Source organism: Raphanus sativus, chromosome 2 (genome assembly GCF_000801105.2).
Source record: "Raphanus sativus cultivar WK10039 chromosome 2, ASM80110v3, whole genome shotgun sequence".
NCBI lineage: Eukaryota > Viridiplantae > Streptophyta > Magnoliopsida > Brassicales > Brassicaceae > Raphanus > Raphanus sativus.
The window spans coordinates 39,255,240-39,282,011 of record NC_079512.1 but is presented as its reverse complement, the minus strand read 5'-3'; the positions used below and the strand labels follow the sequence as shown (position 1 = coordinate 39,282,011).

Here is a 26,772-nt window from a genome sequence, read left to right as displayed (position 1 = left end):
TTTATTTTTACCACAAAGAAACAAAAAACATTGTAATTATTTAATTTAAATTGATTTTAAATACAGTAGCAGAATCTGTAAAACATAAAAAGAATACTACTTAATTTATTGTAAATAAGTTGGTTAAACTTGTAAATAAAAGAAAGTATTTAATCTGTTATACAAGAAAAAATATTATATATCATATTTGCATAAGAGCCCTTATATAATTCCCCCGACCTTTTCTCTCCACTTACTTATTCAGTTGGCCTTTTAAAATCTTTCCCTTCCCTCGACTCCCAAATCCTCGCCGGCGATAGAAACCCTAGATTCGATTCACCCCCTCGGTTTCTCAAGCAATGTCGTCGTTTAATCTATTCTCCACCCCACAGCAGCAGCAGCAGCAGCAGACTCCTTCTCCTTCTCCTTTCCAAACTCAGCAACAACAACAGCCCTCGTTTCAGCCGCAGAGCAGCAATTCCTTCTTCTCCCAACCGCAGCAGCAGCAGCAAACGCCGTCGTTTCAGCCGCAACAGTTCCAGCAGCAACAACAACAACAGCAAGTACAGCAGTTGTATCTGTTCACGAACGATAAAGCTCCGGCGAGTTACAGTACTAAGTGGGCTGATCTCCATCCCGATTCTCAGAAGCTCCTCCTTCAAATTGAGTATGCTCTTCTTCTTCAAACTTAATAAAGTCGATTCCTTTTTATAACTAGGCTTGCTCTAGAGCTTAAGGCTAGTAGATGAACTGATAAAGTCTGAATCTTTTTGTCCTTAGAGGGAAGATATTGGAGTACAGAAGTGAGAGTCAGAGGTTAGATCAATGCAGCAGACTTTATGATTCCTCTGTTTCCACTGAAGGTTTCGAGTTTGATGCTAGCCGCATTGTTCAGGTCTGTTGTCGATGATGATTCTACTCTCTATGGGTTGTTATCTCAGGCTTTTGTATGAAAGTTTGGTTCTTTTGTAGGAGCTTGGTGGGATTAATACTACCATGGACAGACAGAAAGCTGTTCTCCACGAGCTTATGGTGGTTGTTAAAGACATGCTCCGTAATTCAGAGACTGCTGTTCGGTCTTTCATGATGCTACAGCCAAGATTCCCTCATTCTAAACCAGGTGGAGGAGCTGGAGCTGCTGGTGGTGGTGGTGGTTCTCAGTCGTCTCAGGCTCCGCAGGGAGCTAATCCGGCTCCAGCTTCCTCTGGTCAACAACAACAACAACAAGCAGTTACTTCCGTTGTTCAAGTTTCTGACTTTTACCGTGGGATCCCAAGGAAACCCACTGTTTTTCTACAGCAGACAGTTGCGAGGTTTGAGAAGTATATAGGCGAGTGCCGACAGTGGGTTGAGGAGCTGGAGCAGTTGCTTGCTTTGGATTCCGACAAGTTTAGTCGGCATGTTTCTCTTTTGGAATCTCTTCCAAAAGTCATCTCTAATGTGCATGACTTCTTTGTTCATGTCGCTGCTAAGGTAACTTCTACTGAACCTCTTATATAGAAGAAACCTCATTTGAAACTGGTTTGAATTTTGTTGTGTTCTTCTTCAGGTAGAGAATATCCACCAATACATTGAATCGATGAGGACGGCGTATCTTGCTGACCAGCGGCGTAGAGGAGAATGCCATGACCCGTTTCTTGAGGCTGATCGGAGGGAAACAGCAAAACAAGAAGCTGCTGCTAAAAGAGTCCACCCAACTCTGCATCTACCTGCTACTACAAGTGCACAACCCTCAACCCAAGTTGCTGGATTAATTACCAGCTCAGCTACTCCTGGGACTGCAAATGCTCCACCAACATCCGCAGCCTTTCCAACACCAAACCCTTCTTCAGGAGCTGGCTTGTTTTTTAACACGCCTGCTTCTTCTGCACCTACGACTTCTCTCTTTGCTACACCATCTTCTGCTGCTCCTACCTCTTCTTTGTTTGGAGCAGCAGCTACTCCAGCACAGACACCACTCTTTGGTTCTTCACCAGCTTCTGCATTTGGTTCTGCTCCAGCTTCTGCATTTGGCTCTGCTCCATCTTTGTTTGGCCAGCCAACTCCTTCAATTGCTGCTACGCCTTCACAGTTTGCAGGTACAAAGTCATATATATATCTTTTCCCAAATTCTCATAGGATACAGTTTGCTTTTGTCTGTAGTCTCAACTTGTGTTATCTTGTTTCCTCTAAGGTATTACTCCGGGTTCAGGAGCCAGCTTCGGTTCTATGACTGTAAGTACATTTTGTTTTTCTCTGTTTCAAACTTACTTTCATTAGATATGTTTTTTGTTGCATCTATGTGACTCAATCTAGCGACTTTCATTCAGTTAAAAAAAATCGTCTGAAACTGAAACTTCTTTTTCTCTTTTAACTGCAGAAATCTTCAAGGCCAAAATCTAGAACTTCACGCCGTTAACCACTGGATTCTTCTCTCAGCCTGGCCACACATCATTACATCTCTAGAGAGTTCATCGTTTCTCACTCGGTGATGTTTAGTTTGGTGAAAGTCTGCTTATGCACCAGTTTGTATCCTATGCCAGCCTGCCCGTTATTTATTGGATTGATGATTTAATGTTCCCAGAGGCAGTCACAGGCCACAAAAGTGTATCATCTGGACAATGTTTTTGTTGTAGTAATCTTATTCATACAATCATCCATCCCATGAAACATTTAGCCTATCATGGTGGCGGAAACTTTAAATTTTATTTTTACTAATATAATGACAATAATGATATCATTGTCAGGTTTGCTTATGCATATTTATCAGCAATTTTAAGTAGACATTCACAGAGCTCATGTGGCTTGGAGAACATTGGCATATGATCTGCATCTCTGATCTCCATCACTTCTTTAACCGGATAATTCTCAATAGTCCATCGCTGAAATTCTTTGGTTATACCCTTGTCCTCCCCACATATGACATACACACGAGTAACCGAACCATACCCTTCTTCGGTTAAGCTTTTGGTCCCCGTCAGATTACTGGTAACCGCCGGTCCAACTCTTACCAACATTTTGGCCAGTTCAAAATCCTAACAATCAATTAAAAAAGAATCCCAAGTTAGGTCTAGAACAGAACAAAAAAGTATTTTTTTTAGTTGTCATACTTGAACTGGTGAAAGTTGGTACAAGTAGTTGGCCAAGAACTTGGTTCCAAGAAGTAGAGACGTTAGAGGATGTTTATGTGTTCCGTATGTCCCAAACTCTATGTTTGATCTTACTTCTTCCGTAACACTCTCCAGATACTGCCCATAATTTTGCAATATATATTAGAAACTATACCTTTTTCTACATATTTAGACACATTTCTCTCTTTAATCATTAGAAGTATAACGTTTGTGTTTCAAAAAAAAAAAAGTTATGTTAAAACAAAAGTAGAATGTTACAAAAAAAAAAAGTATGACGTTTTGGATCATACCTTTTCAAAAGTGTAAGAAGATGGATTCTTTGTGTCTGGCATGAACGACGTTACAAAAACAGCAACAGAGATCTTACTAGGAAACATGTCGGCTGCAAGACCAACCGATGGCCCTCCTAGGCTATGTGCCACGAGGATCGCCTTATCATCTGAGCCAAACGACTCAAGAACGTTAAGCAATGGTTTGGTGTAATCCTCAAGCGACTGAATCTCTTCCACTCTGCTCATGTTGACACCAGAAGCCGTCAGATCCACAACGGTCACACGGTGTCCTGAAGCTTCTAGCACCGGTTTGACCTTGTACCAGCACCACGCGCCGTGGCAACTTCCGTGAACTAGCACATATTGCTTCATTTTTCTTTGTTTTTGTTCCTCTAATTTGTTGTGGGGTTCTTCATTTATGGTTTGGGGACAGTTTGTCAGTTAACTGTCACTTTCAAAGGGGTCTTTATTAAGTAACTTGGACACGTTGATCCACTGGAGATAAGGCATGCATTACTACCCCGTGTCTAAATTCTAAAGTTTTTAACCTAGCTAGTGGGAAAACTGTAAGTAGGACCTCGTGGTTCCAACAAAAACAGTCTTGTTTTGTTTGTTATGACTCACCCGGCTAGTTATATACACAAACTCAAGTTTAGAATTATGCATATCACTACCATTGACGTTATTGAACTCAAATATTCATAAAACTGAGGTCTAGTCAATTTGGATTGTTTGGTTATATATATAATCTTTTTCTAGAACTTTTTTTTGCTTGTGTTAAGGCTTAGGTTATGCATGTTCTGTACATTTGATCAAATTGATTAGTAAGGCGAGATTTGTTTTGTTAGTTCCCTCTCATTTGCTGATTACGTGAGGAGATAAAGTCAAACCAAAGCCAGCACCAAAGTCGAATCCATTAGAAGTCTTTTGATTTTATTGGGCTCTCAAATACTCAATAACGTGATAGATACACTCGTACACTAATAGCACCGTAATGGAATTGTGCTGAGATGATAAGATATTACGTTAATATTTTCTCAAAATAAATATATCTTTATCAACCGAAAATCTGGTTTAGATGCATGAACACGACGAAAAATATACAAAGCCATTAGACAAAACTTTTAGATGCATGAACACGACGAAAAATATACAAAGTCATTAGACAAAAATAAGTTTTCCTTAAATTTGTTTGTCTGTTTATTGAAAAGTGAAAAATCATTGAGGTTTACGTTTCGCTACGTTTATGTTTTTCTTTTCTCACTCACTCCCCGCTTTAAATAAAAATAAAAAGCACGGCCTTAATCGTGACCTAATTGAACGTTAAAAAGATTAACAATACATGTGGAAAATATTTAAAGAGGGCGTTTGGCTAGGCCGCAATAAAGAGCGTTAAGAGGCGGCTCAGCTTCAGTGTAGAGAGACTTCTCATCGTTCCAAACACGAACGTATAGCTCTTGTCCTAAATATCTCCTCGACCATATCTGCGACCTTAAGTTCCACATACCTTTGTTATCCAACGACACCAATATGCTTGTCCATGATAACGGATACACCTTCATACACACAATCGTCGTTGGTTTAGTTATTTAGATTCAGCGAAGTTGTTTAAGATCACATTTTTTCTTTATTCAGAATTATTTACCTGAAAAGTGTGCCTTGCAACAGCATCAACCAAGTTGTAACGTTTCCTCATGTCTACATTCCATGTCCCTGACCCGTATCTGAGAAGAAATAATCAATTTCGGTTTATGATGTATTAACCGGTTTAGATAACAGAGGGAAAGGTAAGGTGCTTACCCGACAAGAAAGGCGCTAGTACCATCCATGTGCCAAGATTGAATTGATCTCTCGTCGTTTTGGAAAACAATTTCAACGAACTCGTGGAGCTCAACGTCGAGAACCGATGTACCAAAATGAGCTGGTCCGATCGTGGGAGTGCTAAGCATTGTCTTGAAATCAAACACGCCCAAAATGTTGTACCAATCGGCAAGTTTCAACGGTGTTGCTGGATTGATGTATGATATTCGGTTTACCGTGTACCGGAGCTTCCCGTAGATCATCGTAGCCGCATTGGATAGGATTAGAGTTCGGTTTATCGGTATGGTACCATAATGAAATGATCCTTGTGGGTTTGGCCTTGCAGCATTCGCCGTTAAATTCATCCTAAAATACAGAAAATTAAATCAAATTAGACAAAACCGGTCTATATGGTTCAGTTTGGTTTGGTTTGCTATTATTGTACCTGATGGTTCTTGCTTGTTTCATGGACCAGTGAATGTGGTAGGTCGGACCTACGGGAAGGGGTCCATATACGGCGTTTTTCGAGCCTAGGTAACGAAGACTCGCGATTGTGTTTAGTATGGGTTTAGTAAACCGGGTCGAAGCCACGATGTAATAGTCTCTCACTGAAGCTTTCAAAATGACTAGGACGGTCACGGACTGACCAACGTGGACGTCAAGCGACTCATAGCTTTCTTGAAGAGTGTGAGCGCCTTCTACTTCAATGAGGCTCATTGTGTGGTCTTGAATTCTAAAGTTTATCGATGTTGCTATACCGACATTCGATACCCGAAACTTGTATGTTTTGCCTAGCAAAAATACATCACAAACTACTATGAGACCATCCATGAAATATTACAAAAAAGGAGGATTATGATGGGGTTTTATATGATGACATTACCTTGTTCACCAGTAAAGATTAAACCCTTGGAAACACCATTGATGAGAAGAGCATCAGGAAGAGGAAGTGCATAGCCTGCGTCAAGCCGCATTCGCAAATCCTAGCAAGAGTTATACATTGTAAGAAAAGGTTCTTATAGCTGTTTGTATTTTGGTATTATGTACCTTGTGGCTCATTTTGAACCAGTCAGTGACGAGGAGTGTGAAGTCGCCATCGGGTTGAGGATAAGGAGTGGTAATAACAGATCTCTGGTTAATGTTGAGAGCACCAAAAGCACCACTGGCTCGGTGCATCGACGTGGAAGCGAAGTAAGTGTAAGTGCCGATTTGGTCTTTAAGTTGAAACCGATAAGTCCAGTTCGAGTTTGGTTGGATGGGACAGTTTGTTCCCAATACTCCGTCTTGCCACGATGTTCTCCTCTGCTTCACTCCATTCCTATTTACAACATATCTGTAAATATATTTATCCCAAATAAAGTAACTCAACTGGTTTAGAAGGGTATTTACCAGGTGATGAGGAAAGGTTCGTCCAGCTTGTTAATGAGATTAACAACAATGTTGTTGTTCGTGACAGCTTCAATTGGTGGACCAGGGAACTGTTCATTGATAAGAATAACCTAAACACACCAGAATATAGAAAATACATTTTTAATAAATGTCAATTTCTCATAATAACACTAAATTTAATTTATAAAATCAAGGAGTATATATTTATACCTGTTGAGGAACACCTAAAGGAAATCCTATTCCATAGGTAACAGTCCAAGTGTAGAACAGATATGGATCTTCTGCATTAACCAAAACAGATCCCAACCAGAATAACAAGGTTCCTATGAACAATTTACATAGTAGGAGACTTGCCTGTTTCATTTTTGCAACAAATAGAGAACCAAATCTTGATCTCTCTCAAGATTTCGATTTGGCTATGTTTTAAGGTTCGACGTAAGGCCAATCTTAAATACATTACGAAGTCAGAGATACTAATTACGTGTTAGTACTATATTAATTTTTATCAGCGCGGACGACGTGAATCCCCCATGCATCACACGGAAGCCTCCTCCATAAGCTATTTTGCGGCGTACTTCATGCAAATGCTTGCCTTGAGAGAACTTTTACATTTAATGTAACACCATATAGATTGCGATTTTTTCTTAAATTGCCAAGTTTCTTTGCAACCTTAGTAGCTTAACATGGATGTATCATTAAGTAGTTTTTGTCGCTACCAATAGTCTCTGCAAGAACATTGTCCATTTTCAAAGCAATGAAACCGAGCAGAGTCTCTCACCGTTATCTTCCTCTTTGTGATCTTCGATATGAACTTAATAGCACTGTGACAGTCAACACAAGACCTCAAGTTCTTGAACACCTTAACCCCCGTTCTTTCCGGTGTCGAAAGAATCGCAAACGCAGCAGCGAGTTTCTCGCTATGGTACACAAGATTCTCTTCTTTCTGCTCATCTTCTACATCGTGCAACACAAGATTCGTTGCTGGAACATACCCTTCTTCTTTCATCTTCTTCCTCAACTCGCCCAAATACTCAACTATCTGATCATGCATCGGATGTGAAGTATCCCCTGCTATAAACACATGACGCTTGCGTTTTATCTCGGTCCAGCTTGAACCGGGCCTTTTGGTGACTCCTATCTCGCTCATTCTCTTTCTCATTCTTCCTTCTTCCTCCCATTTCCCTGCTGCAGCGTAGATGTTAGCCATCGTAACGTAAGTAGCTGGATTCTCGGGTTCTATTTTGAACAGTTCTTGAGCCGCTTCCTCGGCTAGATCAACGTTCCCGTGAGTGCTGCACCCACCCAGAACAGAAGCCCACAGAAACTTACTCGGTTTCATCGGCATTTCACTGATAATGTCTTTCAACTGTTCGAATCTTCCAGACCGAGCTAATAGATCAACAAGACAAGTGTAGTGATCATCTGTATGAGACAGCCCGTGCTTCTCTGTTATCGAATAGAAGTATCTGAGTCCTTCTTCGACAAGCCCTGCATGAGTACAAGCGGAGAGGACGCTCACAAAGGTAACGTGATCAGGTTTGGTGCCAGATTCAAGAAGCAAGTCGAAGTACTTCAAGGCCTTTTCAGGCTCCCCGTTCTGCGCATACCCGCCGATCAAAGAAGTCCAAGAAAACAAATCAGGTTTAGGACATCCATCAACAACGTGTTTTGCACTCTCCATGTCTCCGCATTTCGTGTACATATCTACAAGAGAGCTTGACGCAAAGGAGTAAGGATCATACCCAACTCTAATCATGTAACCATGAACCTGCCTCCCAACCTCCTCTGCAGTGAGATCAGTGCAAGCGTTCAAAACTCCAGCGAAAGTATACTCATTAGGCCGTACACAAGAAGAACCACCAACCAACTCAGAGAACAAAGCAAACCCTTCTCGCCATCTACGCGACTTGAAATACCTATCGATCATCGACGTCCACGAGACAACATCTTTCTCACCAATCTTATCAAAGATTCGTCTCGCTGCATCAACACATCCACACTTCCCATACATATCCATCAACGAGCTCCAAAGAACCTCGTCTGAATCCAGACCAGCTCTAACCACATGCCCGTGAATCTCTCTCCCTCTACGGATACACGGAATCTCAGCAGCAGCAGCCACCGCGCTCGAAACTGTAAAGATATTAGCTTTCGAGTCCGGTTCCTTGTGCATCAAGCTATACATCACCAACGCCTCTTCAGGCTGATCTCTCTTAACGTACCCAGTAACCATAGCCGTCCACGAATAGCTATCTCTCTCAGGCATTTCATCGAACACCTTCCTCGCTTCCTCAACCAACCCAGCCTCCGCGTAACCGCTCACAATCACATTCCACGAACACACGTCTCTCCGCGGCATTTCGTCGAACACCTTCCGCGCATCGACCAAGCTCCCGCATTTACTGTACATTCCCATCAAACGGTTGCAGATAACGATACCGGGGACAAACCCGGATGCTCTGATGTGTTGGTGCACCTTCTTGCCTTCTTCAAGCGCGCGCTTTTGTGTGCAGATTCGGATGAGGTTGCAGTAAGTAGAAGCAGGTGGTGGTTTCTTCGCTCGGCTCAGAAGTTGTATCGCTTCTCCCAGAAGCTTCTGCTCGCACAGAACATCGATTGCTTCGCCGAATCGCTTACCTTTGCATAATAATCGCTCGACGACATTAACGTCTTGTTGGTTCGAACTGAAGAACTTTTTGTCGGGGAATGGCTTCGTTGAGGCGTAAGAAGATGATGAGAGGTTTCGCTTGGATATCAGTACGTGGAAAGTGCTTAACTTTCTCGCACTCCACTGATTCATCTTTCACGAAGACACTAAACGAGAAAAGAAGAAGAAAAAAAACGACAAAGGGCTCCGTTGCTGAACATTGAACCCGGGTCCTATCGTAACCGCTAGACGACAACGGATTTGTTGTTGACTCTCTATATATTTTACTTATTGAGTTACTTTTGCTTTTTTTTTTTGTTAGACGGAAAATGGAATTTTACTATTTCTCTTTGTTCCTTTGTTAGTCACGAGAAAACAGCATGTTACTGGTTTATTCATCTTTACAAGATGAAACTAAAACCATCCAAACACATTCGATTCTTTTGTTGTTAGAAAATAAAAGAATCTTTGAAACTACATGTATCCACTGTTTACCAAATACAATGTCTTCAGAAAGTTTAAAACATATATGTGAAATCATTCACAAAATTTAGTCTTACTGCTGATTAAATTCAATGAATATCCCAACAAATGATAACTTTAAGTTTACGGGATTTATAATTAGTTATATAATTTTTAGTCACTTCATGGTGATCAAGTTGCTCAAGGATTGATTATGAGTTTTGTATTCTGAGGTTTTGTTCGGTTATCTCATTCATGGTTGGTTTGTATTAAGCATCAACGATTTAGGTTGACAAGTTTAACTAATTGTTTATATATTCCTGTTGATTAGCATGGAATTCATTTCAAGATTCTCGATTATTAAAATATAGTTTTATGTTTTTTCTTAGATGTATATTATGGATTTCAATATGTTGTGGAAAATTTTATGAATTCATTATGTTGCGTATAGGGAGATTTTGTAAATCCCTTGCAGAATTTTTAAACAAAATTTACAGTATATACCATCAAATTATTCCTTGTGTGATTAATGATTGATGCCAAAACGTTATAATTTTGAATTTTTATAAATAAGAAGACTTGAAAAGAGAATTATTAGAAGAATAGTGGAGGTTGTCTTTGTTTATCCACCAAAAGATATCATTGGATTCTCGCAGATAGAAACGACGAGAACCTTATCTTCAAATGAGATAGACAGGGCAAAAAGCCATCGTTTGTTAGAACTTTGTAAGAAAAAATCAAATAAAAGGAATGGATTGAAAAACAAATACAAAAAAGTTAAGGACACGTTTCGTGAACCACAAGAGAGATTCTAATTAATCAGCGCTATCACTTTCTCGACGTCCTTATTACATACAACTCGAGACGTTTCCAGTGAAAAATCTTAGATTAGTTGGACACATGTCTTGCAGTAGTTGGCTATAAATAGCCGTTTCTTTATGTCCGTCCGTTAGATTCCTTGTGGTTAGACATATTACATGCTGCATGCATGCTATGGTGTGTTCCGGAATATTTTCTTTTGGTTATAGGAATCACATTATTTTGAAAAGTTAAATGCTAGTATTAAACTGGTAGATATTTGTGTATGGCTAGTAAGAAAAACCGTCGAAAAAGTTGGTTTGTGTCGTGGGATCTTTTCTTTTTACATTGGATTATGCGAAAGATCTTTTTTGTTCATTGCTCATTGGCGTTTTAGATTTTCTTTTCTGAAATATTTACATCGCCTTTTTCTTCTAAAAGCCACAACTATTATAAGATACGAACTCGTCATACCTAAGTTTTTATTAGTAATAAACACAATGGATTAATAGTTAATTTTGCTAAGTCTCCATCATTTTTTTGTTATACATAATATATATAACTCCAAAGTGTCATATTATAAGCTTCATGGAAAGAATCAAAGAACAAAATAAATTATCTCATTTTCGTTTACGTTTTATCAATAGCAAAACAAATTTATGTTATTCCTCATTTTCTTATGCAGATTTTCATTTCCCAAAATCTGTGATCGTGTAGTGTACTAGTGTTACTAGTGAGAAAGACTCCAGTTATTTGCATACTATCGAGTATTGCGACACTATGATACACCTTCGTTTGAAGAAACAGCATCCATATTAAAATGTATAACTTGTTTATGCCTATCCAAATAAAAAGCGAAAGAAGAGCACCATAAAGTTTATAGTACTAAATACTATGGTTATGTGACCACAAAGTTTATAGTACTAAATACTAGGTTACGTGATTTTGTTTAGACTATAGCTCAATGTGAATGTAAATCGACATTGCGTATGGTTAAAAAGACTATGCCGAGTTCTTTTGACCACTTTACTTTTCTTATTGCCACATACTCTGCACCGATATGTGTCGGTTTCTAACACATCTAGTTTGTGTTATACATACTTGTGTTTGGTAGGTATACTCCTTGTTTCAATAATAACGATAAAACGAAACAAAAGGTTTTCGTATAATTTTTCAAAAAAAAAAAAGGTTTTTCGTATAAACTAAAGAGGATATGTTATATACCAAAGATTATTTATAGGGTTGTTGACTTATGTAGTCTAGTTATATAATACATCTAGTGGTGCAAATTGTAAAGCACGAATCTATGTATCATCCGACTTATATAGTGCGTTTGTCAATTTAATAAAAATCGTTCGAAGCTGATTTAGTCTAATATTATATAACGAAAGTTTATATTCTACTAAATCGAGTTAAGTATAACGCCATGCTGAGATAATTTGAACAGTCAAAACTCAAAAGTCATGTTTATATTTTTAAATATTTAGACGACGTAAATTCAAACATAGACGCAGAAGATGTATATCAACTTTCCATATTTTTAACATCATGTATATCAACTCTCCAATTGTCTTTCTTTGGGTCAGATCCAATTTTGCTATATCTTTTCCATTTTTTGCTAATTCAAACACCAAAACATTAATGAATAGATACACACCTAATAAAAGGGATGATCTATATATAAAAACATAGCAGATTTAGTATATGAAACTCCTTGTTCTACAAGGAAAACAACAAAAAAAGAAGATTTCACACCTTCAAGATATGTACAAATAATTTATTACCATTTTAACTCAAATAAGTTTAGCCAGTTCTCAAAAAAAAAAACTAATAATAACAATTTTATATATTATAAAATTTCATATCTCTGACTCAATTTTTTTAAAAAAAAATTATAAGAATCCACATTTTGTTAAAAAGGTTCAATTTTCAACATTTATAAAGATATACAGTAAAGTAAGTGAGATATATATTAATTTAGAAAACATATGTATTCAGTGGAACAACCTCAACCATTGCTCGTGCACAAAATAGTACAGAACTATTCATTCTTTCACAATACAACATTTATTTTTATAATCTAAAAACATTAAATACAGGATAAAGAGTATGAGAATCTTGATTGAATGGCAACTACTAATACCAAAACAATAACAAGTTTCCCAAATATGGATATTGTGTATTCTTACAAATTAAAGAAAAAAAGGAAACAAATCAAAAATAAAATAAGAGAGGAGAATAAATATAGAATAAGTGAGTGTAACGATTCGCCGCGTGTGTACGGGCCATCACAAAAAGATTCTTTGTTCCATATTTAAAGATAATCTAAATTAAACCAAATTTTACGTAAACGCCCTCGAGATTCCACTTAATTACAGCGGCTTCGACTCACCGCGTCCTTCATCTTCTTCCCCCAATACCTTCTTTATAAATAAACGTCTCTCGTAGCTGTCTTTTGATATCTTTATTGTTTCTTTTGTTCTTATTCGATGGTTCAGACAGATACAGATAAGATGGGTCTTAATTTGAATCTGTCGATGTACTCCTTAGCAAAACCCTTGTCTCAATTTCTCGACCAAGTGTCGAGGATCAAAGACCACGACTCGAAACTGTCTGAAATCGATGATTATGTCGGAAAATTAGAGGAAGAGAGGAGAAAGATCGATGTTTTTAAACGGGAGCTACCTCTATGCATGCTCCTATTGAACGAAGGTACCTTTGTCTCTCTCTAGATTCTCGATTTTGTTCGATTTGTGTTATTTGATTACGAAATGGTTTCTCGTTTGTGTAGCGATTGAGAGGTTAAAGGAAGAGGCTTCATCAGTGATGATGATGGCATCAAATTGTAAATTAGATGTGGGTGAAAGGGTAAGATTGGAAAGTGACAATAATAAGAAGAACTGGATGAGCTCTGCCCAGTTATGGATCTCCAATCCTAACTCTCAATTGCAATCGGTAAGATGAAAAAAAAAAATCAAACCTTTTGATGTTCTGTTTTGTGATTTTAACCTTTTGATCATTTTGTGAACAGACAAATGAAGAAGAGGATGGGTGTGTGACTCAGAAGCCTATTCAGACATGTAATAATCAGGGAGGAGCATTTCCACCACCATATAACCCTCCACCACCGCCTCCTCCGGCTCCTCTGTCTCTCAGGACTCCAACATCAGAAATACTGATGGATTATAGGAGAATTGAGCAGAATCATCCTCAATTCAGCAAACCTATTATACAGAGCCATCACGTTCCGAAGAAAGATCAGAGAAGGAGATGGTCACAGGAACTTCACCGTAAATTCGTTGATGCTCTTCACAGCCTTGGAGGGCCACAAGGTTAGTCCTTAAACCTATAAAAAAAGCCAACTTTGTTTTACTATAAATTTGATTGGTTATACTGAGATTATGTTTGTTTATGTTGTTGATGTTGAGACCAGTGGCAACACCAAAGCAGATTAGAGAAATGATGAGAGTTGATGGTTTAACCAATGATGAAGTCAAGAGCCATTTACAAGTATAAAAAGCTCTCATATTTTCTTTTTGTTTACAAACTTAGAACTTTGATTTGTGGATGAATGATTTTGACAGTTTGTGAAAATGATATTCTATTGCAGAAATATAGAATGCATATCCGTAAGCATCCGCTGCATCCAGCAAAGACTCTGCCATCCTCGGATCAGCCTGTTTTGTTAGATAGGGAAACACAGAGCTTAATAAGTTTGACGAGGTCGGATTCACCACAGAGCCCGCTTGTTGTTGATAGAGGTTGTTTGTTCAGTAATAATGGTCATAGCTCAGAGGATGAAGTGAAATCTGATGGACGTAGCAGCTGGAAAAGTGTGTCAAATAAAAATAGACCAGCGTTGGATCTTGAGCTTTGAAGACATGCATAGATAAAAGTTACCATTATATGTTGTCATATGCTCAAAAACTTTAAAGTTTTGCTCGGGAGTTTTGGTAGATGTATAACATGAGAGAGGGAATATAGATAGAGAGAAAGAGAGAGAGATCAAACTCCTCAGGCTTGTGTTTTAGTTTTTTTGTTACTTCATAAGAAAGTGAAACTGATAAATCAAAGATTTTGTTCTTCTTATGTCTGAATTTAAAATTTCTTTTGTTGTTTTTGCTGTCTCGGTAAAACTTATCGTTCTGTTTACTTTTTTTTTTACCTTCAAAAGGTAAAAACACTACAATCAGAGAATGATTATTACAAGAAGGTGAAACACTGCAACCTTGTCTGTGCAAAGACATGGATTTCTTGAATCTACCGAATAAGAGAATGATTATTATGGAAAAGGAAGAAAGAATCTTTTATTGTTAACCAGCTTTCAAAAAAAAAGAATCTTTTATTGTTCAAAAAACAAAATCGTAGTTTAAAGATAAGATTTGTTTGGGTCTTAAAATTGACAACAAGATAACGATTTGAGATTTTCTTTATTGAGATAGAAAAATTGATTCACGGATATGAATTATTAGGATGGTGTTTGTTTAAAATCCACGAGATTTGCATGTTTGGTTGGAGTGGAACAGCTTCTTGCGCCTTGTACATGTATAGGTAGATAGAGATACTTTATCGTCGACATCATTTTCTTTGAATTTTCTTAACTTTTTTTTGTTTGACATCGAAATTTCATCTTTCATTAAAATATAAACATTATGTTGGATTTTGGTAGGATTTTAAATTAAATATATGTCTCTATTAAAAAATAGATATAAAAACAATATTATACTACAATATTTTCAAACAAGACAATAATTAATTTTTGTGCAAACAATATTTACCTTATTAAAATATGAACATTGTGTTGAATGAATCTAAGTTTTAATCATGCGTAATATTTGGTAGAATACAAGAGGTCATTATTTTAATTGAAAAGGATCCTGATCATTGAAGAGGAGAGGCGAGATCTTGAGCAGTCCGGGGTCAGATTCTCTGTACAGAGGCTCACTGGATGTTCACTCCATACCAGTAGCTATAAGATGGAGATCCTCGAGTGCGATTTTGCCGTTATTGGAAACTAGATTGGGGAATCTGGAGAAACTTGGGATCCAAAGGGGAGCCTTGGGATCATATGTAGTAGAGAAGTGGGGATTTGGAAGTGAAGAGCTTCAGGAAATGAGGGAGACTCTGTCAAATATGGTATCTGAGCTGAGTCCTCATTTTCTTCGGATTCAGATTAGAGTTTTTATAAGTCATGTAATAAAACGAAACCGAACATTTAGTTACAAATATGAAACATTGCTAATTTTCAGTTGTTCCCCTTACTGTCTATCTTTTGTGCACTATAGAGTTGTGATGTCTCTTTCTCTTTCTATCCATGGCTTAAGGGGTCAGTAACCTGATGAACCTTGCGTGCTTCGGCGCTGCTGTACTGTCCCACGGCTCGAGCATGAGGAATTGATTGCTTTCCGGCTGCAAGGGCATTGACATTCTCAACTAGATACTGCCTCGGGAGCCTCCCCACCACATTACCTTCCTCGTTCCCCTGTCGATCGAGGAAAGCGAAATGAGGAATACCTTCAACACCAAACTCATCCAGCTCTTGCTCCCATTTCGTGTTGTCCACATTTAGCATCACAAAGTTCACTTTGTCCCTGAAAGTAAAAACAACACATGGTTTGCCTTAATGGTTCGCTTCTGCAACTAGAATCTTCTTCAAAGCATTAACACCCATATAAAAGAGGGGATTTACTTGTATTGCTGCTCGATTTTGTAAACATCAGGGGCAAGTTCTCGACAAACCTCACACCAATCAGCATAGAACTCAACCACTGTCGGCTTCCCATTCGACAAAGCCTAACACACAAAAGAAATCATTAAAGCATATTTCGTATAAAGCTAAATCTAAACCAAGATGAGGAGTCCAACCTCCTCGTAAGGCAAGGCTGAAGCAGTTAAATCCTTCAAGGAGATCCCAAAATCAAGCCTTGTCGATAGAAACAAGGCCAAAGCGGCAACAACAGAACCAACAGCGACTCTTCTGTTAATATCACTGTTTGGAGACTCAGGAAACGCAGAAGAAGAAGAAGAAGAAGGTGATGGTTCCGCTACTTTCGACGCAGGTGAAATTTCACTAGTAGAGCCATTATCTACCACCAATTTCTCCTGAATCACGGAAAGAAGATTTACTTTTAGCTAAATTCACCATCGACCCATAATTAACAAAAAAAATCGAAACTTTTTCACCTTGGGTTCGGAAGATTCAGAGTTTGCTTGGCAACGAAGAGCACGATATCTAGGAGGAGCTCCTGTTTGGGTTAGGAGAAAAGGTTGAAAATTTCGATTGATCCCATGATGAGGAGTAGATAAAATTCTCAACGAAAACACTAAGGGAGCTGCCATCATCACTAAAGGTTTGATGATTATAGAATACAGACGTGAAGTGGATGATCATCAAAGATGGTCTGTATTACCAACCACACATTTGAGTCTACTCGATTGATTATTTTTGTTGATAAAATTATTGATAGGTTTGTTATTTAATAAATATTTTTTATATTCGATGAAATAAACTGAAAAACAGAAATTGTAAAAATCTATATCCTATTAAAAGTGAAGTACAAATAGAAAATAACCCTTAATTGTTTTTAGTATTTACCAACTTGTGCCATTTCCTTTAGTAATAAATTCATTTAAAATTATCATTAATTATCTACTTACCTAAATATTCTCTAACTGATACAAGAAATGATTTTTCAACAAAAAAAAGAAGCACTTTGAATAATGCTATACGTGAATCACTTTTAACTAATCACTAGATCTTGACCCGTGCGACCGCACGGGTATCAATTTTCAATTTTTATTTATTTATACTAAATAGTATATTTGTAATATTTGATCGTTTTATATTGATTAAGTCAGGGGTGGATATTTGCATATCTACTCGAATTCGGTTAAAATATATTCAGGTTTGAGATTTTGAATTTAAAGATTCTAGCTCTATTCAGGTATTTATAAACTTTGGTTCCGGTTTTATTCGGATTTTTGCGGGTTTGATAACCCGTTTAAATTATTTTTAATTTTTTTAAATTTATATATCTTTAAATTATTTGAGTAATGTAAGCCAAAGTACCTAAATTAAAAATTTAAATAGGTTTAGCTTGAATATTTGGATGAAGAATAAATATATATTTTAAGTATTTTGGTGTTTTGATTATTGTTTATCTACTTTAGATGTTTACTTTCGACTATTTTTTATATTTCAAATATTTTAAACAACTTAAAATAACTTATATCTTGGATATTAACTCGAAAAATAGCTAACATATTGTAGTATATAAATATAATTTAAATACATTCGAATATCTGAAATATTTCGTTCAGATAAGGTTTGGTTATGGTTCTCTAGATACCAAAATGGTAAATCCGTTTGGATAGTATCTAGTTTCGGTTCAAATTTGATAATATTCTTTTCGTTCATATTTTTTCAATGAAGAGTTGATATTATAATTTTCATGAATTGTTTGTCCAATAAAAATGTATTTTTTTGAATTCGACATTATTTTAATTGAGAAGTTAATGAAGTGTATTTAATTCAAATTTAATTTTAGAACACATTAATGTAAGTGGAAAAGACAAAGCATTAAAATAGGAAATATTATTTAATTGTGTATTTAATTCAAATTTAATTTAGGAAAACACATTAATTAAAGTGAAAAGACAGCATTAAGATAGGAAGTATTATTTAATATCAGTGGCATGGAAGTGTAAATAACACTGAAAACTAAGGGGCATTTTATATGTGTACTTCTCTTTTAATAATATAGATTATTCTTTATAATTTTTAAAAAGCCTTATCAATTTAAAGTATATAAAAGAAATAATATCAACTATTAAATATTTTAAAGTTACAATCTCCCCATATCTATCTAATAAACAAGATATTAAATTTGTAAGTTGATCACCTATTTAACTGATTTTAAATTTGTCCCAAAATATCATAATATTTCAATAATAATATATTTAACTCAACATAATATATTTATCAATGTTTTGAAAATCGGACCGGACATTGATTCGAAACTATAGTTGGATCAATGGTCGGACTGGCCCAACCGGTCCAATAACCATTATTAAAAATGTTTTCAATATGTATAAGAAAAATACAATACAAAGTCAAATTTCATATACCAACTTAAATTATGATTTTTTTATTTCACATTAAATTAAAAAATAATATATGTGATTATTTATATGATAGTACATATAAAATACTATTAATTATATGTTTGCTGTGTTTTAAAGTAGATTGTGAATTAGAGGTGGGCGTTCGGGTACCTATTCGGGTTTTGTTTGGGTCTGTTTGGGTTTCAGTATTCCGGGGTCAAAGATTTCAGTCTCATTCGAATATTTTTAAATTTTAGTTCGGATTCGATTCAGATCTTTACGGGTTTGTTCGGGTTCGGATAACTCATTTAAATTATTTTTAAAATTCATTATATACTCAAAATAATATATTACATATAAATTTGAATAACATATATCAGAATACATGAGCTTAACATATAAATTGATTTGATTTAAATATTTGGATAGATAATAGATAATTATTTTGTATTTTTGATGATTTGAGTATACTTTAAATTTTTTAGATATTTACATTTGACTATTTATATATATATTCAATTATTTAAACCAACTTATAAGTACTGTATGTATTCTGAATGTTTTTATATACATCAAATCTAAAAATAATAATATATATAAGTATATAAATCTATTTTAAATACATTCAGGTATCTGAAATATTTCGGTTTGGATCAGATTCGGTTTCAGCTCTCTAAATACCAAAATTTTATATTTAATCAATTTCTGTTCGGGTTTGATATTTCTTTTTAGATCTGGATCAGTTCGATTTTTTGGATTTAGATTTTTTGTCCAACTATAATATTAACATGAAAACAACATATTTTATAAAAATATATACCCGCACGAGTGTGCGGGTCAAAATCTAGTTATCTACTTATTAATGATAAGTTTGTCTAGAAAAATCTATTTTATTTTACGTTCTTAAATATTAATTTAAAGATAATTAGAAATTTTTAGTTAAGCTTTATGAGAAATGTTGGTTTTGTAAGCGTATATATTTAAGAAATTTATGTAACATCAATTTAGAAAGCATTACATTTAATTTAAAAATGTATCAGATCAAACTTTATAGTATAACCACCAATGTTTAGACTACTAAATGTTTAAATTAAATGAAAAATATAGATTGCATATAATTAGAATTATTATCATTTACAACAAAAAATATGGAAAGATTAGTTACTATAAATATAAGAAATATTCAGTTGTCTATTTTAAATAAAACATATAGTTATATTAAATTTAAATGCAATGATATACCATTGTAAATAATTTGAAAATTAATTGAAGAATACTAAACTACTAGTAGATATTCTATTTTAATATTATAGATTTCAATGAGTGAAAAAAGATGACACATTATAATTAATGTAACTAACCATTGTTTAAATAAATTATTAATTTATTGTAAATATAAGTAACAAAATATTTTAAATTTAAATCCCTCAGTTTTTCTTAAGCTACAGACTACAGTCTCACTTTTAATACTTATATGGGCTTTGGTACAATGGAACGGATGCATAACTGAATCAATTCTAGAATTAAATGACAGAAGATCTCAAGTTCCTATTAAGATACATAAAAACATCACGATATCAAAAATAGTACAAAACGACATACAGTTCTCATTAAAATGCATAAAACATTGCCATATCAGAAATAATTATGTTCTTCGTAGATTAACAATTTGATAATTTCGATTGATACCGTAAGTAGATGTAAGGCTTAATGAAAACACTAAGCGAGCTACCATTGTCATTAAAGGTTTTAACTTTTACAAGTCAACGATGATTATCAGAATACGGAAAGGGATGATCATCAAAGATGGATATGACGAACACACATGAGGTTTCTAACTTTACAAATCGATGATAATTATCAGAATATAGAAATAGATCATCATTAAAAATGACTTTTGTTTCTGTTTAAGCTATTAGCAACCACATGCTTTTAATCTATATTGCGATGAATGAAGAAGAAGACATGTTATTATTAATGTAAATTAACCATTGGTTAAATTAATTATTAGTTTAGTGGAGATATAAATAACAAATATTTTTAGTTTAGATCTCTCGGTTTTTCTTAAATTACAGTCTCACTCTTTATACTTACATGAGTTTCAGGTATAATGGACCGAATGAATAATTGAATCCACTCTAAGATTAAATGAAAAACCGACTCTGCGATTTCCGTTAAAACACATAAAACATCACAATATCAAAATAGTACAAAACAATATGCAGATCTTATTAAAATGCATAAAAGAGTGTCTTGTCAAAAAATAGCCTTGCTAGATCAATATTTTTAGAAAATTTCAAAATCTTAAAAATTGTTAATAATGTTTCTAACTGGTAGAATATGATGAAAAAAATCATATATATAATATATATATATATATATATATATATATATATATATATATATAAGCAATTTTAGAAAAAAAATAGTTTTAGTGGTAAAAATTTGCATTTTAAGATTGCACATTCTAGAAAGTCCAAGCACTTTTGTATATATTGAAAAAATAATGGATTTTTCTTTGATTTTGGGAAAATTTCAATTTTTCTCAAAATAACCAGCGCGTTAGAACACAAAACGACGACGTCTTTTTGTTTCATTTTTGCTAAGTCCGCCAAAGGGGAAAAAAAAGAAAAGAAAGGGTTTTAGGTACATTTCTAGTTGATTTGGAACCTCACCCAGAAACCCCAATTCTCAAGCTTGAATCATGGTTGAAGAAAAAGCCTCAGCCTGTGACGAGCCTGTGACGGAGGTCGCGCAGAACCTAGATCCTAATCATGCCTCGATCGAAGCCACTGTTGAATCTGCAGGCATTGAATCCACCAACAACAACAACGCGGCGGAGGAGAGTGCTGTAACTGAGGAGGAGGAGCGTGAGAAGACGATTGAGTTGGCAGATGAGCTGACTCAGAAAGGCTCCGTCTTTTTGAAAGACTGTGACTTTGCTGAAGCTGTGGACTGTTTCAGCCGTGCCCTTGAGATCAGGTTTTGATTTTCATTCACAGTCCAAAGTGTTTGTCTATTGTCAAAAGTGATGTGTTAAGGGGTTAACTTCAGATCTATGTTGCTGCTTGGTAGGGTTGAACACTATGGTGAACTTGCGTTTGAGTGCGTTAACGCGTATTACAAATATGGATCTGCTCTCTGGAGAAGGCTCAGGCTGAAGCTGATCCCCTTGGTAACATGCCTAAGAAAGATGGTGGTGAAGAAGCTCAGCAAGAGTCTATTACTAAGAATATTGCAAACGGCGAGTCTGTCGCTGCATCTGTTGTGTCTAGTGACCGACAAGGGAGCTCAAGTGGTGGGCAAGAAGGTACTTAAATTTTGAGACTTGTCACCTTTATAGAATTTATAATGTTTTGACTGTCGTTGTGCCTCCATTCACTTAAGATTACGGATTGAACAGTCTCGTCTTATTAGGTTTTTCTCTTTTTTTATGTAGGCTGTGATGGTAAAGAGGAAGGGGAGGATGGTGAAGACGATGACATATCTGACGCTGATGCTGATGATGAGTCTGATTTGGATATGGCATGGAAAATGCTCGACATCGCGAGGGCTATTACTGACAAACACTCAACTGATACAATGGAGAAAGTTGATATTCTCTCTGCCCTTGCTGAAATCTCCCTCGAGAGAGGTTACTTTTCTTTCTCATTTCACCTCAGTAACGTCCCGTTTTCTCATCAGTGATAGGTTGATTTTTTGTTTGTGTTTATTTAACAATGCAGAGGACATTGAGTCTTCCTTGAGTGACTACAAGAAAAGCTCTGTCCATCTTAGAGCGATTGGTTGAACCTGACAGTCGACACATAACCGAGCTGTATCCTTTGATATCTCTCTCTTTTTTTTTCTGTGCATTCTGTGATTGTTTATATGAACTTAACTTGAACATTTCAGAAACTTCCGCATTTGCATGTCTAGAGACCGGATGTCAGACTAAGGAAGCAATACCATATTGTCAGAAGGCTATATTAATCTGCAAATCTCGGATGGAGAGGCTCACTAATGAGGTCAAGTGTCCATCTGGAACAGCAACGTCCTCGGCTGTCTCTGAGATAGACCAAGGAATCCAACAATCATCCGATGTTCCCTGCATTGATGATAAGTCTGCTTCAGAGAAAGAAGCTGAGATCAGAACCTTATCTGGTCTCGCAGAGGAGCTAGAAAAGAAGGCAAGTGTGCTTAACCATCGTTTGACATTTAAAAAAAAAAAGAACTCCAAAACACATACTCATGTCAACTTTTGTTTGTTGCAGCTTGAAGATTTGAAGCACCAAGCAAGAGAACCCAAATCAACTTCTTGCTGAGCTGATGGGCATGGCATCAGCAAAGGCAAGTGCTAGTGACAAAGCTGTTGCTACTGCTGCTGGTGAGATGAGCTCTTCTCGGATGGGGACTGGGAACACCGGGAAAGACTTAGAGTCGCCTACTGTCTCAACCACTCATACTGGTGCAGGAGGAGGAGGAGGAGCATCATCAGGTGTTACTCATCTGGGTGTTGTTGGAAGAGGAGTGAAGCGAGTTTTGATGAATGCAGAATCTAGTCCATCGAAGAAACTAGCTCCTGAGTCTTCAGACAAAGCAGCAGATGGTAACTCTTCGTGAAGGTTTAAAAGTTTTTTTCTAACAGAAGAAACAGAGAAAAACGTTTTGTACCTCGTGAATCCTTCAAACTATATGAGTACGATTTGATGCTTTTAATTAGTGCTGGGCAAAAAAATCCGAACCCGAAAAACCGAACCGAATCCGATCCGAAAAGTAGTACCGAATCCGAACCGAATTGATTAAATATCTGAACGGGTTCAAATTTCGGTATTTAAAGAACCGAAACCGAACCCGATCCGAACCGAAATATTTGGGTACCCGAGTGTATCCGAAATAAATTTATATACTTAAATATATACATTATTATATATAATGTATATTAAAAATATTAAAAATATATAAGATACCTTTAAGTTTTCCAAATACTCGGAAAATATATGCAAATAGTCAAAAGTAAATGTTAAAATAGCTAAAGTATACTGAACACCAAAATAGTTAAATATATATTGATTCTTTATCCAATATTCAAATAAAATCAATTTATATGTTAAATTAAAGTATTTTGACATATATGTTATGAAAATTTATATGTAATATATAGTATATTATTTTTCTTAGATTTTAAAATTTAAAGTATATAATGAATTTTGAAAATTTAAAAACATTTTAAATGGGTTATCCGAACCCGAACCGAAAACCGTAAAGATCCGAACCGAACCCGAACCAAAATTTAGAAATATCCGAATGGGGCTGAAATCTTTGACTCCAAAAACCCGAAACCCGAATAGACTGAACCGAAACGAATGGGTACCCGAACGCCCATGCCTACTTTTAATCGTTTAAATCCTTTTTTCTATTTTTGCTTACTATTATTGTTAATCAATCTATATGTCTCTTTGTGCCAGTAAATGTTACGTGTCTCCAAAAGATTATTGATTCCAGATCATTAGTACATGTGGAATGCCATCATTTTTGTGGTTTAGCTGTTTCACTTTTGGTTTTAATCACAAGCTAATTATTGTGACTAAAAGACTAATTATTAGTGATTAAGATTATCATATTTCTAGATCTGGATTATTGCTTGTAACAGCAAAGAGGATGATTTTTTGGTTAAGAAAAATAAGAACAAATCCATAATTAAGCAAACCATTAATGCCTTTTATGACCCATTGTTGTCACTTCTACTTACCTCCTGTCTGAGAAAAAACAGAGGACCTTTCCTCTGTTTCTTACTTTTGTCATCTATCAAAGTTCCACTCTTATAAAAACCCATAAATGGAAGAACGAAGCATGTAAGAATGACATGGAAGTGGTTGGAACCAGCTCAAGCGTTGGTCTACGTCTTGGACAGGTTCTGTTTTCTTCTGCTTCGCTTCTTTTCATGTGCTTCAACGATGACGACGATTTCTACGCTTACACTGCCTTCTGGTAAAAAAAAAAGAGTTGAAAACATTTCATTTTAAACTGTAAAAACATGTTTTTGAAGATACTTATGACTGTTGTGAAGCAGTTATTTAGTTACAGTGATGGGTTTAGTGACACCATGGAGCGTTACGTTAGCCCTGATTGAAGCTTATTCCATCATCGTTCAGAGACTTCCTCTGCAGGCAACAGTTTTATCTGTCATCGTCTCTGGAGACTTTGTAAGTTATCTATAATTCTATGTGTGTATGTAACCTAAGCTACATTCATCTGAAGGAGATTAATACAATTGGTTCATTTGATTAGAAATGCGTTTTAAATGAACCAAATATTTTGAAAAGGTATTACCAAATAAATCAATTGTGGCTAGTAATAGACAAGTCGTGTATATAAGATTATATTTTGATTGGTTGCTATCAAAATACAATGCAAGAACCATTGAAATTGCAACACATTCCACAACTTAAATTTGCTTTTCTGCAATAACTTCTTCCACTATAATGTCTATATAGTGGACCATATGAGAAAGATGGATATCCAAATAACATTAGCCATTGAAAGGATAAGCTTTAGTTATCGAATAATGGTATCCACTGTAAAAAAAAATAGATCCAATGTTCTAAAATTTCAGGTCAATAATCCTTAACATTGTTATGCAAAAACTGTTGTTTTTCGTTTTGTTTCTTGTTTAACTTAGACTCTACTTATTTTTTTGGTAATGGGACTTTGTGGTGCAGTCTCAAAGTAATGAAGCATTATTAGTATACATTGTTGAAATTATCATATTTATTTTAAAACTGGTCCATGTAAAACGAGTCATACCAAAGCTAGATAAAGTTGATCCAACTAATCACAGCATCATATGAACATCTAGTACATCGCAATTACAGTGGAATGTCGATCACTTGCTTTGCTTTAATCACTAGATTACATCAACTTGTACATCTATTTTGTCGTGTTGGATTGTGGTGGACTCTAAATTTTGATCGCTCTTCAAAGGAACTTTAATGTCGTTTTTCTTTACATTTATAAATAACCAATTAACATAATCACACAAAAGTAGTATAGTGTAAGTTAAAGTACTCCAATGTAGTAAAAAAAATAATGATCTTTGTGTTTATTCAGGTTTTGTCGTTTTGTCACTGGGAGGTGCATGCTCAACGGCGAGTGTGACCGTAATTTTGATCGGCGCTGGAGAGAAGCATTGTGATCGTACAAGTTATCGGCGACAATGGCTCTCTTGTCTTCGTTTCTTTCATTTGCTTCCACTTTCTTTAACTTTCGTCTTCTTCCTTCTCTATTTTCTCATTAGTCAGAGTTTTTTCACCAGTTTATAGTTTATTTCTCTTTTATAGTTCAGGGAAACGTGATAAAATTGTAGCTTGGTAGGAAAAAGAATAATATTCGAATTGTTTCTCAGTGCATACATTATATAGGATTCCATCGTATTCTAGATATCCTAAACTCGCACCAATTTTATAGTTGTACTTGGATCCACTTATCTTTAGGTTCTAAAATATTTGATCACGCTCACATATTTAATATAACCCAATTAGATTAAATTTATTACTATTTATTCAGCAAAAAACATAGGTCTAGTTTTGGAGACTTTATTTACTATATTTTTAAAACCTTTTTTTTTAAACCTTCTTTTTTAAAAACCTACAATCTGTATTTGTTCAATTAAATAGCAAATGTCATATGGGAGAACACACTACATTCATAGAAAATGTTTGTGCATTTTAAATGTAACAGTTTGGACACATTGTTTTTTTTTCTAGTTTTGACCTTGTTATTATAGTACATAGTTGGTAAGGTTTGTTGCGCATTGCACATGCGTCTACACGAAACTTTCTACACTATATTCTGCACCAAACTATCGAAGAAAACTAATAGTGACATAGAATACAACAATTAAAAACCAGGAAAGTAACCTTTTATAATGACAAAACATAGGCTTATAATTTGCTTAGTATTGCCAACTAATAGTGAAGTAATCAGATTCTTACCAATCAAGTTGTGTCAAACATTCAAGCTCAACTGTGAACCATTAGCTAGGTCAAAATCTTTATAACCAAATTGTTTTACATATAGCTTTTTTTGTTTGCTGAAATTTGGTACATATAGTTATCAGTTACCAAAAAAATCACATTCCGATTTTAAAGTAAAACTCAATAATCATTTTCGATCAACAACATAAATTAATAAGATTAAACTATGAAACCATCATATTAGTAGATTACCCTGA

The 26,772-nt window shown here is 35.4% G+C and overlaps 8 protein-coding genes and 1 pseudogene across 8 annotated transcripts in view; 4 read left to right on the top strand and 5 right to left on the bottom strand.

Moving 5' to 3' along the window:
- LOC108823868 (uncharacterized) overlaps nt 1-26,772 on the bottom strand; it is a 47,664-nt gene that overhangs the window by 2,138 nt on the left and 18,754 nt on the right.
- LOC108816538 (nuclear pore complex protein NUP58) lies at nt 231-2,740 on the top strand. The gene is made up of 6 exons (XM_018589113.2): nt 231-646; nt 760-874; nt 952-1,452; nt 1,529-2,057; nt 2,153-2,193; nt 2,339-2,740. Exons 1-6 carry the CDS (start codon nt 339-341, stop codon nt 2,375-2,377), a joined length of 1,533 nt encoding a protein of 510 aa, XP_018444615.1. The 5' UTR covers nt 231-338; the 3' UTR covers nt 2,378-2,740.
- Nucleotides 2,565-3,757, bottom strand: LOC108816550 (methylesterase 9-like). Its single transcript, XM_018589122.2, has 3 exons — nt 3,380-3,757; nt 3,069-3,206; nt 2,565-2,993 (listed from the first exon to the last, which is right to left on the bottom strand). The coding sequence occupies exons 1-3, from the start codon at nt 3,731-3,733 to the stop codon at nt 2,712-2,714; spliced, it is 774 nt and encodes a 257-aa protein (XP_018444624.1). The 5' UTR covers nt 3,734-3,757; the 3' UTR covers nt 2,565-2,711.
- LOC108843612 (L-ascorbate oxidase homolog) lies at nt 4,459-7,069 on the bottom strand. Its single transcript, XM_018616841.2, has 8 exons — nt 6,761-7,069; nt 6,551-6,660; nt 6,209-6,479; nt 6,045-6,144; nt 5,607-5,952; nt 5,162-5,527; nt 5,007-5,085; nt 4,459-4,917 (listed from the first exon to the last, which is right to left on the bottom strand). Exons 1-8 carry the CDS (start codon nt 6,911-6,913, stop codon nt 4,717-4,719), a joined length of 1,626 nt encoding a protein of 541 aa, XP_018472343.1. The 5' UTR covers nt 6,914-7,069; the 3' UTR covers nt 4,459-4,716.
- Nucleotides 7,161-9,608, bottom strand: LOC108843618 (pentatricopeptide repeat-containing protein At4g37170). Its single transcript, XM_018616850.2, has one exon. It carries the CDS (start codon nt 9,348-9,350, stop codon nt 7,263-7,265), a length of 2,088 nt encoding a protein of 695 aa, XP_018472352.2. The 5' UTR covers nt 9,351-9,608; the 3' UTR covers nt 7,161-7,262.
- Nucleotides 12,863-14,575, top strand: LOC108824970 (transcription factor HHO5-like). The gene is made up of 5 exons (XM_018598329.2): nt 12,863-13,169; nt 13,249-13,412; nt 13,489-13,789; nt 13,891-13,967; nt 14,068-14,575. Exons 1-5 carry the CDS (start codon nt 12,947-12,949, stop codon nt 14,332-14,334), a joined length of 1,032 nt encoding a protein of 343 aa, XP_018453831.1. The 5' UTR covers nt 12,863-12,946; the 3' UTR covers nt 14,335-14,575.
- LOC108827777 (thioredoxin-like protein HCF164, chloroplastic) lies at nt 15,562-16,903 on the bottom strand. Its single transcript, XM_018601262.2, has 4 exons — nt 16,641-16,903; nt 16,323-16,559; nt 16,147-16,250; nt 15,562-16,048 (listed from the first exon to the last, which is right to left on the bottom strand). The coding sequence occupies exons 1-4, from the start codon at nt 16,797-16,799 to the stop codon at nt 15,766-15,768; spliced, it is 783 nt and encodes a 260-aa protein (XP_018456764.1). The 5' UTR covers nt 16,800-16,903; the 3' UTR covers nt 15,562-15,765.
- LOC130508345 (uncharacterized) lies at nt 21,212-23,258 on the top strand (annotated as a pseudogene).
- Nucleotides 24,379-25,836, top strand: LOC108841037 (CASP-like protein 5C1). The gene is given in 4 exon segments (XM_057003804.1): nt 24,379-24,530; nt 24,613-24,749; nt 25,650-25,733; nt 25,736-25,836. Coding segments are annotated over 4 exon segments (447 nt in total). The 5' UTR covers nt 24,379-24,405.